General features: G+C 49.6%; 7 protein-coding genes; 5 read left to right on the top strand and 2 right to left on the bottom strand.

The window, feature by feature from the left end:
• Positions 1–776: 776 nt before the first annotated feature.
• On the top strand, positions 777–2615 carry FFUJ_01144 (probable ammonium transporter MEPa; the record flags this gene model as incomplete). XM_023582006.1 has 4 exons in its annotated part: positions 777–887; positions 1096–1160; positions 1227–1987; positions 2038–2615. The coding sequence occupies 4 exons, from the start codon at positions 777–779 to the stop codon at positions 2613–2615; spliced, it is 1515 nt and encodes a 504-aa protein (XP_023424397.1).
• A 628-nt stretch (positions 2616–3243) lies between these two features.
• Positions 3244–5670, top strand: FFUJ_01145 (related to DNA-directed DNA polymerase lambda; the record flags this gene model as incomplete). Its single annotated transcript, XM_023581994.1, has 1 exon — positions 3244–5670. One exon carries the CDS (start codon positions 3244–3246, stop codon positions 5668–5670), a length of 2427 nt encoding a protein of 808 aa, XP_023424396.1.
• A 783-nt stretch (positions 5671–6453) lies between these two features.
• On the top strand, positions 6454–7361 carry FFUJ_01146 (related to peroxisomal membrane protein 4; the record flags this gene model as incomplete). XM_023581983.1 has 5 exons in its annotated part: positions 6454–6486; positions 6544–6659; positions 6711–6737; positions 6794–6924; positions 6985–7361. The coding sequence occupies 5 exons, from the start codon at positions 6454–6456 to the stop codon at positions 7359–7361; spliced, it is 684 nt and encodes a 227-aa protein (XP_023424395.1).
• Positions 7362–8008: 647 nt separating this feature from the next.
• On the top strand, positions 8009–9335 carry FFUJ_01147 (related to COP9 signalosome subunit 4; the record flags this gene model as incomplete). XM_023581972.1 has 2 exons in its annotated part: positions 8009–9244; positions 9306–9335. 2 exons carry the CDS (start codon positions 8009–8011, stop codon positions 9333–9335), a joined length of 1266 nt encoding a protein of 421 aa, XP_023424394.1.
• A 134-nt stretch (positions 9336–9469) lies between these two features.
• FFUJ_01148 (related to esterase) lies at positions 9470–10427 on the bottom strand (the record flags this gene model as incomplete). XM_023581961.1 has 4 exons in its annotated part: positions 9470–9767; positions 9859–10047; positions 10099–10144; positions 10217–10427. 4 exons carry the CDS (start codon positions 10425–10427, stop codon positions 9470–9472), a joined length of 744 nt encoding a protein of 247 aa, XP_023424393.1.
• A 1124-nt stretch (positions 10428–11551) lies between these two features.
• On the top strand, positions 11552–13444 carry FFUJ_01149 (probable 5-aminoimidazole-4-carboxamide ribonucleotide transformylase/IMP cyclohydrolase; the record flags this gene model as incomplete). XM_023581950.1 has 3 exons in its annotated part: positions 11552–11700; positions 11756–13238; positions 13289–13444. The coding sequence occupies 3 exons, from the start codon at positions 11552–11554 to the stop codon at positions 13442–13444; spliced, it is 1788 nt and encodes a 595-aa protein (XP_023424392.1).
• Positions 13445–13841: 397 nt separating this feature from the next.
• Positions 13842–16412, bottom strand: FFUJ_01150 (related to cell cycle checkpoint protein RAD17; the record flags this gene model as incomplete). Its single annotated transcript, XM_023581939.1, has 1 exon — positions 13842–16412. The coding sequence occupies one exon, from the start codon at positions 16410–16412 to the stop codon at positions 13842–13844; it is 2571 nt and encodes an 856-aa protein (XP_023424391.1).
• Positions 16413–16617: the final 205 nt, after the last annotated feature.

The following is a 16617-nucleotide window of genomic DNA, read 5'->3' as shown; positions in this document are numbered from 1 at the left end:
GCAGTGGAAGTGCGCCCGTAGTCATATTTGATGCCTCTGTCTGCGGGCAATTCATCTGGATGCTCATTCAGAATACAGTTGAGAGGAAGGTTGGCGATGAAGATAGGTAGTGCGAGAGTGACAAGTGAGTGGCGAGGCTTAACTAAGGATAACTCTTCCGCAGGTCGACAAGCGCCCGCTGTATTGGATCGCCTGGTCTGGGGTGACCCCCACTGTACGGTAGTTGACAGAATAATTCAGTCTCGAGCCGCTAGATTGATATGTGTGACTACTCAATCCATTTCGTCGCCTCCCACTCTAGCTCAGAGTCGAATTGCCTCGCCCCGAAAAAAACGTCACGGCGGTACCGGTAGTCTCGAGACCCTTTTCGCGTCGTCGTCGTCTCCTCCATATTTTCCCTCTTAACCAAAAGCCCACGGAGTCAGCCCAGATACTCCAGTCTAACTCGGTATATTACGTCGTCCCAGGGGTTGCACAGCCAAGCTCGCGTCCAGGGATCTCTTATCTCTGTCCCGCCTGAACCGGAATCGCGCCCTTTTTCTCTCACATTCTCAATCTCAGCCGTGCACACTCTCAACACCAATTGCACCCCCTGCCTGGATCTCTTATCTTTCGAGTCTCTTCCTCCCTTCTTCCTACTTTACTGTTGGCCCAGAATGTCACTATCACTTCCGCTGACACGCAGTGCAACCTTCTTGACCTTGTCACATCATCCCTCTTTATCGACGTTGGGATTCCTATTTCTATATCACTCCTCCCAAGTCAGAACCGGCGTCATGGCTATGGGAGGCGATGGTGATGCTCGAGGAGCAACGCAGCTCAAGTATAACGGTACAGGCGCAACAGGTGCTAATCCGCTCGATATGGATGTCAATATCTGGTACGAGGTGAGTTGTCTATCTCCGTCTCTCATTCTCTCCTTCTTGGTCCTCACTCTGTTCACTTTCTATTCCTCTTGATCTCTCAGTCTTTCTCATCTTTCTCTCACTCAAAAAAATGAGTCTGAGAAAGTCCTTTGAGACAGGCAGTGGGTCACGTTAATAGTGGCCCCTCCAATATCTTGAACGCCCGCAAGCTGACATTTTGCGCCCGCAGCCTGGTGATATCGCCTGGATGCTCTCGGCCACAGCTCTAGTGCTGTTAATGGTTCCCGGTGTTGGGTAAGTCTTTCTTTGGCGCTGTTCAATTGGATTAGTGATCTCATTTACTGACGTTTGTGTCCAAAGCTTCTTCTATTCAGGCCTCGCCCGTCGCAAATCGGCTCTGTCGCTTATATGGCTCTCAGTAATGAGCGCCGCAGTGACGACTTTCCAATGGTTCTTCTGGGGCTTCTCTCTCACCTTCTCGCATACGGCCGGCCCGTTTATCGGTGACCTTGCCAACTTTGGCTTCCGCGATGTCCTGGCCCGGCCCTCGGTTGGTTCCGCTCATCTCCCCGATATGCTCTTCGCCGTTTACCAGGGCATGTTCTCCGCCCTAACTGTGGCTCTCGCTACCGGTGCCGTCGCCGAGCGTGGCCGCATGCTCCCCTGTATTATCTTCACCTTCGTGTGGGCCACTGTCGTGTACGACCCTATTGCCTGCTGGACCTGGAATCCCAGTGGCTGGTCTAACAAGATGGGCGGCCTCGATTTTGCTGGAGGCACCCCTGTGCACATCGCTTCTGGAAGCGCTGCTCTGGCTTATTCAATGATGCTGGGCAAGCGTAGTGGCCATGGAACGCATGAGCTCAACTACCGCCCTCACAATGCTACTCATATCGTGACCGGAACGGTCTTCCTTTGGGTTGGATGGTTTGGCTTCAACGCCGGCTCTGCTCTCTCTGCTAACCTTCGCGGCGTAATGGCCGCCATCGTGACTAACCTTGCTGCTTGTGTCGGGGGCATCACCTGGTGTCTGTTGGACTATCGTCTGGAGAGGAAGTTCTCCACTGTCGGCTTTTGCTCTGGTGTTGTTGCCGGTCTCGTCTGCATCACCCCTGGCTCTGGTGAGCAGGTCCTAATCTTTCAAAACTGACGTGAGCTAACATTAGTCTAGGCTATGTCCCCCCATGGTCTGCTGTCATCTTTGGTGCTGTCGGCGCTGCTGGCTCTAACTATGCTACCAAGGTTAAGTTCCTCCTTGGAATTGACGATGCACTCGATATCTTTGCCGTCCACGGCATTGGTGGTTTGATCGGCAATATCTGTACCGCCTTCTTCGCCACCCCAAGCATCGCTGCTCTCGACGGCTACTCTCACATCAAGGGCGGTTGGGTCGAACGTCACTGGGCGCAGATGGGTTATCAACTGGCCGATTCCATCTGTGGAGGCCTATACTCATTCGTCGTCACTTGCAGCATCCTATTCCTCATGAACCTCATTCCGGGTCTGCGTCTTCGAGTCGATTCGGATGCCGAAGTACAGGGCATTGACGATGCCGAGATTGGAGAGTTCGCATACGACTACGTTGAGCTTACTCGTGAAGTCGTCAGCGATATCGACAACGAGTCCGGAAGCCGATACTCGGCTGATCCTACGGCTTTCCACCATTACGAAAAAAATCACATTCCCATGATTGATGCTCGCATGTTTGGTGGCCAGCCCGCGCATGCCCCTGTGACGTTTCCACAGTGAGATTGCTTATGACAAGCGGGACGGTTATATGTATTGAGTCAAATTGTACGCATCAAACGGCGCCATGGGTTTGGAATTGTCGAGTTATAGATACCCCGGTTCTTTTCCTGAACCGATTTTATTGGACGATTTAGTTGTATAGTACATGGTTTCATTGTGGTATCAGGTTATCAGCCTGGGTAGACACTTAAGTATAAAAAACAAAAGGTATATTTTTTCCATACAAAGATCCCTCCAGTCTCCGTGATGCACCATGACAATGGGACGGGACTTTTCCCATTCACGATCATCCTTGTTAATTAGCGGGTCGGACCGTGATTCAGCACTGAAGCCTGGCGATTTTAGCGGTTCGTGCATGAGACTGGCCAATCAGGCGAGACAATTGTCCTTGAACTTGGTAACCTCAGGAGTCTTGAAGCACCATGAATATTGAACATCTCTTCTTGGACTAATAGCAGCAGTCTGAACAGCTAAATCTGTACACTACTATAACACATAGGCTTACATGACTAGCGATATCTTGCGGCAGGCATCAGCCAAGAATCTTGGGGTATGATCGAAACTCTGCCTTTAAAGTCGCGTTTCATGGCGCAAGTCTCACAGCATAAACAAACTCCGGAACCTTACCATGACCTCCCTACAAGAAAAGACAGCTTTCTTCGATCAGCTGAAGCCGCTCTCTAGCGATGATGAGCTTGATACGGACCAGCAAAAAGAAAGGATGCGCTCTCGGAGGTTCTTCGCTGTCAAAGCACGCCCCAGACCACCAGCAAAGGAATCTGTCGTGCTTGACCTAACTAACATTGAAGCTCAAAAATCGAGAGTGACACCTAGAAGGGTCACTTCACTCCCAACGCCAGCACCTGCTGATAGAACAAAGATCATCAAAGGCACTCCGATGACTGCAATCGGCCAAAAGACCAGGCTCGGCACACTCATGAATCAACGCAGCGCTGGCGCTATTCTAGTCGATGATACACCTATCCCTGACTCTACGAGGCAGACACGGAGATCACTCCCTAGGAGCGGGTCTACGCCTTTGTTCCCATCGGGTCGAAATCTTGGACAAACAGTAAGCGACTCGCCTTCCCCAAGCTTGGCAATGAAGAAGCGAAAGCGTGAAAATACGATCAACCTCAAGCCAGAGAGCGAACAGATATTCAAAGGACTCACTTTCCATTACATTCCTGATGACGATGTTGCACCAGCTCGTCGATTACGCATCACAAAGGCGCGCGAGTTTGGTGCAACATGGGTACGGACTCCACGCATTGCTACTCATATTGTTGTTGAGAAACACATACAGTACAAGGATATCGAGAGCGTGTTGAAGAATACGAACAGAAACCTTCCGCCTAGAGTTGTCAACGAGGAATACCCAATCGACTGCATCCAATTCAAATCACTGCTTCAATGCAGCCAAAAGAGGTATCGGCTTACAGGCCAACCGATAGCCCAGGAAGAAGATAACTCATCACCAGTCCCATCAAGTTCTGGGAAGCCTAATGAGTCTTTGCAAGTGAAGCCGCATCATAGGAATTCGAAGAAGTGGGATTTTGTTCCTCTCACAGGAACACCTGAAAGGAGCGAAGAATCTCCTCATCACAGCCAAGTTGCCGAGACTCCTGTCCCAACTGATTCCCAGCCAGTTGTGCTTGATCTTCAAGGGATGGCCTCATCTCATCATACGTCTAGTGAAAGGCCTACCATTTCCCGACAAAATTCCACGATATTTGTTCAAGAACCAAGTGGCTCAATGCAGAACCCAGATGAGGATCGCCATAAGGACGAGCTATCCGAGTACATCAAGATAATGTCGGAATATAAGGACCTCCCATTAGATGCGGATGATGATGATGTCCAGACGGTTACGGAAATGGCAGACCTGGAATTTGAAGAACAATCCCTTTCAGGCTCAGAAGGTGAACGAGCCAACAAACGACGGTCACGAAGAAAGATTAGATCAGATCACAAAGACATTGCTTTCGAAGATCGGTTCTCCTGCAACTCCGCCGGAGTAAAAGATGCCAAGGCGGGGAATCCAAATTCGCGCACAATCGAGGTTCTCCAATCCATGGCTGATTACTATACTCGGGTGAACGATCATTGGCGAACAACCGCCTATCGAAAAGTTATCAGCACCCTAAAGCGTCAAGAAATGAAAATCACGACAGCCGAGGAGGCACAAAGACTACCTAGCGTGGGACCGCGTCTGGCGCAGAAGATTGCAGAAATCGTCACTACAGACAGGCTTCAGCGACTTGAGTACGCCCAGAAAGAGCCGATGGACGAGGCACTCCAATTATTCCTTGGAATTTATGGTGTTGGAAACAGTCAGGCCCAGCAATGGTTGGCTCAAGGATTCCGGACATTGGACGACTTGAAAACAAGTGCGAAACTCTCACCAAATCAGCTCATAGGTATCGAGCACTACAATGATCTCAACACCAGGATTTCGCGTCGTGAGATTGAGGCCTTGGGTGCTATTGTGAGAAGAAGTGCTCAGCGTGTCGATCCTCAGGTTGAGTTGATCATTGGGGGGAGTTATCGAAGAGGAGCAGAAACGTCGGGCGATATCGATTTCATCATCACCAAGCCGAATACTGAGTCATCGGCTGAACTGAGGCCTTTTCTTGATAGTCTTGTCCAACTTCTTGAAGCTGAAGACTTCCTTGTGGCACGGCTCGCGTCATCAAGATCTGTCAGCGACGGAAGTAAATGGCATGGATGCTGTGTGCTCCCTAAGATCAGTGGCTTCAACGAGGAGCATTACAGACCCGTGTGGCGCCGCATTGACTTTCTCCTGGTTCCTGAATCGGAGATGGGCGCGGCCCTGATCTATTTCACTGGCAATGACATCTTTAATCGCAGCATGCGACTATTGGCTTCCAAGAAGGGAATGCGACTGAACCAACGGGGTTTATACAAGGATGTGATGCGAGGGCCGCAACGGGTCAAGGTCAGGGAGGGAGAATTAGTCGAAGGACGAAATGAACGAAAGATCTTTGATATTCTGGGGATCAAGTGGAGAGAGCCTCATGAGCGGTGGTGTTGAGGGTCCAGCCAATATTCGGTAAAGGGATTATACCCAAATTTCCTTCATCATTCTTCGTTGGATGGAGGTGTCGCATATAACATCACAGAGCCTCACGGTGTCATTTTTGGTCTACCGAGGTCAAAGTGGAGGAGTTTCGGGATGAACCAAGGGTACCTGAATAGCATGGAGTTAAGGGGTTCGAAAATTGGAGATGAGGTCCATGAGCATACGATCGATTTTGAAGCACTCCATGAAGGCATGAAAATGAAATCTAGACTATACATACGGAGTACGTGCCTAGTCGTCCCATGTGAATCTGACTGATGTGAGATTTCCCCAGATCTTGGCTAATGCAACTGGAATCTCCGTCGAACCGCCATTCACATGTGAAATCCCTTAGATCCATTCTCCTCTCCAAATCTCAGACCTTTCAGTGGACAGCTCCCGCTGCGTCATAGTCGACAAGGCACTGTAGTGTATTTTTCCAGTGGGGGGATATTATTGCCGGTGCCATGCTCCGCAACACGAGCCGAGCGCAAACATCCGAGGCTCAATAGACAGGTGACATAGCACGTATCCATAATCTGGGGCGCCTTCAAAACCCATGAACCTACCAACTTTATCGATACCTCTGAATCCATCCATGCTCCTATACGACTCTTCCGCACGTGGAATCTGACCGACAAAATCACGCGACGACATTCGATGCCTTGAGACTAAAGCGCTTTCCGATAAACATCTTCTCTTGACGCTGCGACCGACCCTCTCTTTACGGTTCTTTTGCCGAGGCTTGGGGACAAGATGGCCATGTCATCTTCGCTGGAAGTGCTAAAGGTACCGCTCTCATCGACTGGTGGCACGGTGAAGTTCGCGCTGACGGGTTTTGGATAGAACACGCTGGAGGAGATTGTCAAGGACCCGCGATACCATGATCTCTTGTCCTTAGTCAAGACGGCGCGCAATGGTATTATCTACGGAACCAAGGTGCGGTTTCCGCATGCGCTGGTGTAAGCCATATGCACTCTCTTGGTAACCTCGATACTGACAAACACGAATAGGATGGTGTTTCTCTTCCGCTCTGGAACGTGCGTTTCATCTGTCTCGACACCCGACCGGCAACAATGCTGACGTGCAACAACAGATTCCCACAGAAAGTAAACCTAGTCCTTCGAGCGACAAGACATCATGCCACCAACCTGGCGCGCTTTGCCCTTATTTATAAGCTGACCATGCTTGCACTCAAATACTTTGGCGCAGAGCCTGGAAAGGAGGGTACGTCATCGTCACCGAAGCTTACCCTGAGCATGTTCCCAGAATTCTAAATATGAATAGGAACATACGATTCCTTCGTTGGTGGTCTTGTTGGCGGATATTTCGTCTTCGGCGGTCGTTCCAAGCGTACGGGAAAGATCTCATCGGTCAACCAGCAGATCGTCATCTACGTCTTTGCGCGAGTGATGCTCGCACTCGCCCGTATCGCCGTTAAGCCAGGCCACGGATTCCCATTCGTATCGTCCGAACCTCTCCATGGAGTCATTAATCAATATGCTTGGCCTGCGTTCGCGTCGCTCTCGTGGGCCATGGTGATGTTGATCTTCCGATACCATCCCGAGGAGCTGCAGTCGAGCTTGAGAAGCAGTATGACGTACATTTACAAGGACTGCAATGACTTTGACTCGCTCCGAACTTTGCTTTGGCATAACAAATAGAGATGATTCTTCTGTCGGTTAGTTGGTTTGGCGTTGGGCGTGAGAGTTGCTCGATAATTTTGCATATCGGGGATTCATTGTTTTAGCATTGCAGTCGCCATAGGCCGGAACCTTGGGTTTTTAGGAAGCATAAGTAGACATGGATACATGAAACCAATATGATAGAGGTGAATCTGTCCTACTTGCAGATTGGATATTTGGATGCAAATATTGAATGCCATACCATAGGCTCTCATTATGAAGTTTAGCCAAAGCGGATATCGTCACGCTATAACTTTAGATGATTTCAACAGTCGAATTGCGAGTAAGGAAGAAAGATTTTCAGTCCTTCTTGAAACCAAGATAGCTAGTGGTCGTTGTGAAGCAGCTTTGATTAGCACGTCTTGTCAATTACAACTTTTGTCATGATGAACAGTACCTACCTACCTTAGTAGCTGGAGGTTCGGAGGTAAGGTTGAGAACTGTCCAGCTTTAATAGCTGCCTCAACCAGATCGCGCTAATCCGGCAACCTACCCCGCTAGAGCTGACCCCTGCTTGCCCCTCCACACTGACGCCTGTAGTGAGCCTCAACTTTACCCCCAGGCAGCTATACCTCCACCTCAGTCCATCATCTTTGCATCTAACAGATTCCTACCAACCGACGGCCATGGCACCAAATCCCAAAGTAGCGGAGGCGATCTCCAACGCCGAGTCTTATTCTGGAGAGAAGGGACCTCTCTACGAGCAACTGCTCTCCGAAATTAAGAACATTTCATCCCCGTCCACCGCTACCGACGACCTAAATGCTGTCGTCGACTCCTTCTTTAACCAGGCGCTCGGCGTCGTGGCCACGCGAACCGTCCTCGCGTCTTTTATTGCGACACTCCGAGAACTAAAGAACGAGGATATGTGGATCGAGGTTGGGAATCGAACGCTAAACACCATCGCGGCCCAGCCATCATCTTCTTCCTTCGTTGATGCCGTCGCCACTATCCGTGAGCTCATTGCAACGGCCCACGAAAGCAACGGTGATTTCCTTGATGCTGCAAAGACTCTAGCCGATATTCCCCTTGACAGTTCTCAGCGCAAGATCACCGATGAGGAGAAAGCTCGCACATGGATTCGCATCGTTCGAAACTATCTCGAAGTCGACGACTCTACGGCCGCCGAGATGTATATCAACAAGCTCAAGAACATCATGCATACCGTATCTGATCAAGAACTAAACTTGCACTTCAAACTCTCACAAGCCCGCATTCTGGACGCTCAGCGCGACTTTTTATCCGCATCTCAACGATATCACGAGATCAGCTTCTCGCCTGCGATTGACGAAGAGGAACGCTTACATACGCTCAGTATGGCGGTGAAATGTGCTGTTCTGGCACCCGCTGGTCCCATGAGAAACCGAACGTTAAGTCGCCTCTACAAAGATGAGCGTTCGTCGCAACTTGAGGAATTTGGTATACTGGAAAAGATGTTCCTTGACCGGCTGTTGTCACCTGAAGAGGTTGACAAGTTTGCAGAGGGGCTGCAGCCACATCAGCTGGCAACTACATCAGATGGCTCCACGGTACTCGCCAAGGCTGTCGTCGAGCACAATCTTCTTGGCGCATCCAGACTTTACAACAATATTAGATTCGAGGCCCTGGGAACACTATTGGGCCTGGATGCTGACAAGGCTGAAGAGACCACTGCACGTATGATTGAGCAGGGCCGTTTAGTCGGACGTATGGATCAGATTGATGGCATTGTGTACTTTGAGGGTGGCGAGGCATCTGGAGAGAAGGGTAGTGGGCGAGCAGAAATTATTGTTGGAAAAGAAATGCGAAATTGGGATGCCAACGTCGAGAGTTTGGCCGAGGAGGTGGAGAATGTCACCAATGCGCTGCAAAAGGAGTTTCCCGTAAGTGCCCAAGTTATTGATCAAAATTTTGGTTGATCTCGTACTGACTCTATTTTAATAGGAATTTGTTGCCGCAACCCTTGTTGTATGAAAAAAAAAAGGACGGATTAGAACCTCGTAGTGGATATGGCGTTTAGGGATTGGGATGATCAAGGGCTGTTTATGTCAATGCATAGCATGTGTATCCCTTGGTTCTAGACTGGCAATTTTAATAAGCCAAAAGCTTTAGTCCAAATCTTTCTTGCGGACCACCACGTATCCTTCATTAATATTCCGAGGGTTGCCATCCTCTTCATCGAACTGGACTTCATCCTCCAGTGCCAAGACTTCCGAGGTTTTGGAGTTGGTGGGCTCTTCAAATGTGCCTTCGCTCCAGAGGATGTCTATAAGGGCGTCGGCGATATGATTGCCCATCCAGTCGTAGCCCTCGTCTCGAAGATGGAGACCGTCATCCCAGTACCTTTCGCGATCCCGTTCTGAGAGCGAATGGTAGGGTATCTTGGAATGAAGGTCAAAGGCGTAACTGTAAAAAATCAGCATCAACTACCAGCAAAGACAGTCATTTCACAGTTAAAAAAATTGTGTAAAAACTTTTGTAAAGTTCTTAAACTTACTATCCCGTGTCTTTGTTCTTAAGGATGCTCTGGTTGAGCTCGTTTCTTGTCGACGTGCCTCTCTTGCCTTTTGACTGGCACTCAGGGACTGTTAGAGCGAGAACCTTGTATTCTCTACTCAGAGGGACATCGTATAAGTCCTTAAGGGCGGAAAAGATGTCTTCAGGTTGGACGCCGTACGCTATATCGCTACAGGCGTATATCAGCATATTTGTATCTGGCAGAGTTTGTATAACTCACTTCGTACCGCCGAGGATAATTGTCCAGTCGTAATAATTATCCTCCCCTATCCCTCCTTGTTAGCCGGTCAAACGCTACAAAAGACTTGAAAGAACACTGTATAATGAGAGGCACATACAAGCAGCATCCATTCTATCTTTGAAGCGCTTGAAAGAAGCAACATCGCCTGGCACAGCATTCAGCACGATCTCAAAGTCCACTTCGGGAAACGTCCCGGTGAGCCGGTCTTCCAGTTTGAGAGCGTATGGATGCGAGTCCATGCCATGGCAGAAATATCCCGATGTTAGTGAGTCTCCAAAGCATAGTATACGAAGCGTCTTGCGAGGCATGGTGACGATGTCTTTTTTTTCTGGTTGTGTAAACGGTCGGTGAGTAATAGCGAGGCGGGGTGGTATGAAGGGTGATTGCGTAGGTAGTAGGTCAGTTGGTGTAAGCAGGCTGCAGCAATGGAGGTTCTACGAGAAGGTTCACGCGCATGCGCATCCTATGTGTTTGTAAGCTCCTGGGTGGCTCATTCAATTCATTATCACAAGATGCCTGAGTAGTTACTTGTTTATTTGGGCCTTAGAATTATTATTAGAGATTTACTAAATGCTTAGGTCTACTTTATATATATAAGTTAGAAGTTAATAAAGAAAATAATTTATAATTAATAAAATACTTTTAAATATATAAAACCTTTTATTTGATATTATAGTAGATTAATAAATTAAATAGTTTTCTATATAAATGAAATATAAAAAACAAAGATAGATCTCTTAGTATGAATTTCCTACTCGAAATATTGCATCGGTGAGATGGCCGAGTTGGTTATGGCGCCAGGTTAAGGTCAACCTTAACACCAATTTCCTGGTGGAGCAATCCTCCTGGGTTCGAGTCCCAGTCTCATCAGACATTTCTTTTTATTCCTAGATGCTTATCAAGTGAGCCAAATTCCTTTTTGCTATTCGTGCGATGACGGAGTGTTCTCACGACATCATCGTAAAAAAGCTTAAGCTCCAATCTTTTCAGGCTTCCTAGGCTTAAACTCAATTTCTATATAGCTATTCTTATCTACTGACAAGAGCTCGCATCCCTCCAAATGATTCCAGTACGGACGACATTCAACCTCCGCATTCGTTCGTCATATCCCAAGCTTTGACCAAGCATTTAAGGCTGATTCCCCTGCAAAAGATTTATAACTGCAACAATTCAGAGTAACACGATCCACGCTTGTCGCTGTTTTTTCTGCGACTGCCCCGCCCCCTCCATTGCTCTTCCGCAATCGCAACTACCCCGCCAAACTTTTTTCCTTTTGGCCTTTCCTTACTCGCCAGAGAGCCCAATCCAAACCTGAATGAGACGCCCTCTTCCCACTTGCATCTTTTCCTATTTTTCTTCTTCGTCGTCACATTCTGTCTTTTGTCTTTTCCCCGTTTTCTCTCCCAATAGGTTCTCTTTTCTAGCTTCCAAGATGTCCTCCCAGCAGAAGATCGCCATCGTCTCAGTCTACGACAAGACCGGTCTTCTGGACCTGGCTAAGGGCCTTGTCCAGCAGAATGTTCGAATTCTCGCTTCTGGAGGCACCTCCAAGATGATTCGAGAGTCGGGATTCCCTGTCGAGTGAGTCAATACAAGCGCTCAATTGCTTGATACTAGAGCTAAACGACTTCCGCAGGGATGTCTCTGCCATCACCAAGGCCCCCGAGATGCTTGCTGGTCGTGTCAAGACGCTTCACCCTGCTGTCCATGCAGGTATCCTGGCCCGTGATCTCGCCTCCGACGAGAAGGACCTCGCCGAGCAGAACATCAACAAGGTCGATTATGTCATCTGCAACCTCTACCCCTTCAAGGATACCGTCGCCAAGATCAACGTCAGCATCCCTGAGGCCGTTGAGGAGATTGACATCGGTGGTGTTACTCTTATCCGTGCTGCCGCCAAGAACCACAAGCGCGTCACTATTCTCAGCGATCCTAACGATTACGCTGGCTTCCTCAAGGAGCTCGAGAAGGGCGAGATCACCGAGGCCAGCCGTAACCGCTATGCCCTCAAGGCTTTCGAGCATACTGCCGACTACGATGCTGCTATCTCCCAGTTCTTCCGCAAGGAGTACGCCGGCAACGGCGAACAATACACTGCCCTTCGATATGGCGCCAACCCTCATCAGAAGCCTGCCGCCGCCTATGTTTCCGAGGGCAACCTGCCCTTTAAGGTTCTGTGCGGCTCACCCGGCTATATCAATCTCCTCGACTCCCTCAACGCCTGGCCTCTGGTCAAGGAGCTCAAGAAGGCTCTTGGCAAGCCTGCTGCTGCCAGCTTCAAGCACGTCTCTCCCGCCGGTGCTGCCATCGGCCTGCCCCTCACCGAGGACGAGAAGAAGGTCTACTTTGTCCATGACATCGAGGGTATTGATGAGTCCAGCCTCGCCCAGGCTTACGCTCGTGCTCGAGGAGCCGATCGCATGAGCAGCTTTGGCGATATGATCGCTCTCAGCGATGTTGTTGACGTTCCTACTGCCCGCATCATCTCCAAGGAGGTCTCCGATGGTGTTATTGCTCCTGGCTACGAGGATGCCGCTCTTGAGATCCTCAAGAAGAAGAAGGGTGGCCGATATCTTGTTCTTCAAATCGACCCCGAATACAACCCTCCTGCTACCGAGACCCGCACCGTCTACGGCATTAACCTCCAGCAGCACCGCAACGATGTCGAGATTACCCCCAAGCACTTCAGCACAATCATTACCCCGAAAGACACTGCTTCTCTCCCAGAGAGCGCCGCTCGCGATCTGACCATTGCCACCATTACTCTTAAGTACACTCAGAGCAACTCCGTTTGCTACGCATACAATGGCCAGGTTGTTGGTCTCGGTGCTGGCCAACAGTCCCGAATTCATTGCACTCGACTCGCCGGTGACAAGGCCGACAACTGGTGGATGCGATTCCATGAGCGTGTTCTCGGCATCAAGTGGAAGAAGGGTACCAAGCGACCTGACAAGAGCAACGCAATCGACCTGCTCGTCAGTGGCCAGCTCCCCAAGGACGGCCCTGAGCGCGAAGCCTTTGAGGGTGTTTTCGAGGAGGTCCCAGCTGCCTTCACCCCTGAGGAACGTGAGGCTTGGATGAAGCAGCTTAAGGATGTCTGCGTTTCCAGCGACGCCTTCGTAAGTAGTATATCCATCGGCCGACTGAATTTCACTAACGCGCATGATAGTTCCCCTTCATTGACAATGTCTTCCGCGTTGCTCAGTCAGGGGCCAAATATGTTGCCGCTCCTGGTGGTAGCCAAAACGATGCCGCCGTATTCGATACCGCTGAGAAGCTGGGCATTACCTTTGTTGAGCAGAACATTCGTCTGTTCCACCACTAAGTGATACTTCATCGGGTTTTTTTTGCGATTTGATATGGAAATGGAATTGGAAAAGTAAAAAAGGCCTGAAAGTTTTGGCCTGGAAAAGAAGGATTCCCAGAGATTGTGATCTGTACGATTGCGATATTGTATACATGATAGACTTAACGCCGCGCCCAGACGCTCACTTCAACGTGATGATGATGATTTGAACCATTCGTAAAAGCTTTCCGTCCCTATACATTTCTCCCCTCTCGCTCTAAACTCGGTTGTGCGAGACCGTGAACCCAGCCAAAATTATCTATCCCCTTTGCTCCGTTCCATTGTTGTCATGATCTTGACACCAAGCGCAAATAAAAACCAGAACTTCAAATCGCGTTGCTTCCATGCACCCATTCGGTATTAACCATTTATGTTCTTAATCCTCAATGTCATCATCACTCAGCACCAATTTCTGAGCGAGAAGACCCGACACATTTCCTTCCTTTATACCCGCACTCTTCTTCCGGGGACTCATTTCCTCTGATGGCCTATCTGTTGCCCAAGCCTCTCCCGGCTGCATGTCGTCATCTGCGTCAGACTCTTCATCGGCAGCATTAATGCCCTTGAAGGCAACCACCTTCTCAAGTTCGCGCAAACGGAAGCTTGGTGTTTTTCGAGCACGAGCTATGTGCGCCATATATGGGAGACGCTCAAGGAGCATCTCGCGTCGGGCTGCGCTGCCAAGTGAGAGAAGTGGCGCACTATCAGGATCGTCTTCTTGCTGCTGCTGCTGTTTTACCATGGCTTGACGGTTTAGCTGCTTACGCTGCATCCAGGAAGTCTCGCTCGAGGATTGATGAGGGCGACGAAACGCTGTGGCTCCATCGGTGAGATTTTTCGTTACTCCATCGTCGCCTTTTAGTAGTTTTGTAGACCACACATCCACAAACCCTTCTAGCTCTTCCTTGGCACGCCAGAGTTTCAGGCTCGTTGGGTAAAACATCTTGAAGGCGTCGCTGCCCTTGGACATGGTTGATGATTTGCGCTTAACAGGGTTAGGAAGTGAGAATAACATGCCCCTGACAGCTACCTGGAAAGTTATTTCGTCCTGCCGTAGCACATGGCTGCCAGAGTCTAGACCTGAAAAGCCACCTCTGCCGCCGAAAAAGATATCTCTTGATGGTGAGAGGAGATCTGCTTGTGACAGATACTCGATACAGTCATTAACGTAGTCCATTGGTGTTGACAAGTCCATAGGATCTGTGCTCTCGCAGGATAGAACATAATTTTCATGTAATGCTGAAATAAAAGTATGTGTATCTGTGCCCGTCTCATCGATGAGCGTATCAACAGACACTTGTGAGCGTTTCGGTCTCGAGAAATGCGAAAGGAAGCTTGGAAGATTCTCGATATTGTCACCTCCTGGCGGAGGAAGCTCGTCTCGTTTGTTGTAGACAACCTTTCCAACAGCATGGAAGATACCTAGGCTCGCTTCACGTTGAGATACTTGTTCCAGACTCTCCTCTTCGCCTTGTGTGAGCTTGATAGCATCTTTCGCGCCCTTGGTCTGCTTTGTGAGCACGACTTTGTTGCCCCAATCCCCTTGCTGGTCACCTTTCAGACACAGGAACTCGAGGGATGACACGGCGTTTCTGATGTCTCCAATTTCACCAAGGCGTTTTAGAACTTGAGGGCCTGGTGTTTTCCTGCGACCAGATTTTCTGGCCTCTTTCTGGACAACGAGCTCGAGTGCCTTTAGGAGTAATGACGGGGCGATGGCATTGAACTCAATCATACCGACCCCTGGATGTTGTAGGATTTCCGGCCCCAAAAGTCGATGGGCAGTAAAACTGTCCGCTGATGCAGAAGTCGTAGTCAGATGAGTCTCTGAAATGACCATGACCACCGGTGTTATGGGCTCATGGTGCGAAGGTTTCGCAAACATGGATAAAGAGGGTGTACTATTAGCAAGGTACTGTAAAATGGTGCTTCGGAAGGATGTTAAAGCCGTTGAAGATCTTGAAAATGTGTTGGGAAATTCCTCGATGAGGATAACTCGTTTCGGATCATTCTTTCGGGTGGTCTGAGAGCTGTTCTGGGTCGATGACACTGAAGCATCGGTCTCTAATGCTCCAAATTTACCACCACGACCAAGAAACTCTTGAAACTGCGCAGATGCTGAAACGAACCCCAGTCCAGAGCTTCCCGCAGGATTTCGCCATTCAAGAAGCTCACTGCCCATGTCGTTTGCCAGAAGTCGCAGGGTCGTTGTCTTTCCGGAGCCAGCAGCACCCTTGAGAATAAGCAGACGCTGGCGCATGCGCCCAGCTATCACATCCTCCAGCCACCTCCTCACATCGGAGACTTTTTTCTTGTGAACTGCTAATTCCTCCAGATTTCGAGGTCCAAATCGTTCTGACCAAGGGCGTGCATCGTCGTTTGGCCTGGGTATAGGTACGGGCTTCGGTGGTTTGATGAACTTTTGGCTGGCGCTGGGTGCACTAGACAACGACGATTGCGAGTCGTTTCGTAGTCTCTTCTTAGCATGTTGGCCAACTAAGCTTGCAGAGCTTGCCTTATGTTCCGAGATCTCATCATCCTCTGAGATAGGATCACTGATAATATCTTCGAGGGGGACGGATCGCCTATCTCCAGCGCCCGACCGCGCAGCCCTTTGTGCCTGGTTCGAAAAGAGCGTCTTCAAATCAGCTGTTCTTCCAGTATCTGCTGCTTTGCCAACATCCTTGGAACGCTTCGCGCTTGGACTCGTGCTATTGCTCTTCGCTTGCGCTCGACGAGGTAGCCGGAGTGGAGCATTCTTGGTTGGCTTGTTATCGACGATCTTAGGTTTTGTCGGGCTCGGCGAAGCTGTAGCGACGCGGCTTTTGGTAGAGGAGCTCGGTGAAGTAATCAGAAACTTGGTCAGGGTGTTTGCACGGGGCGGTTCGTCTTCATCGTCTGAAGCGTCAACGACATTCCGCCGGCGGCGCTTCGCGGGCGGAGCCATCAGCGCAGAGAGTGCATTTGCAGCAACAGCATAACGTTCTGGAGGGATACGCGATCGAATTGGGGGGTGCAAGTTGGAGCTTTTCACATGCCGTGGGTAGATGGTGATGATGCTGTTGACTATCTGATAGCTTTGATGGAGCGTTATCGTGAATTGAGACCCGCAGTACAGTGTATGACCCACTGAAGCACGTTACAGTACGCCG

Source organism: Fusarium fujikuroi, chromosome FFUJ_chr01, assembly GCF_900079805.1.
Source record: "Fusarium fujikuroi IMI 58289 draft genome, chromosome FFUJ_chr01".
In the NCBI taxonomy this organism is placed as follows: domain Eukaryota; kingdom Fungi; phylum Ascomycota; class Sordariomycetes; order Hypocreales; family Nectriaceae; genus Fusarium; species Fusarium fujikuroi.
This window is presented reverse-complemented; position numbering and strand designations above follow the sequence as displayed.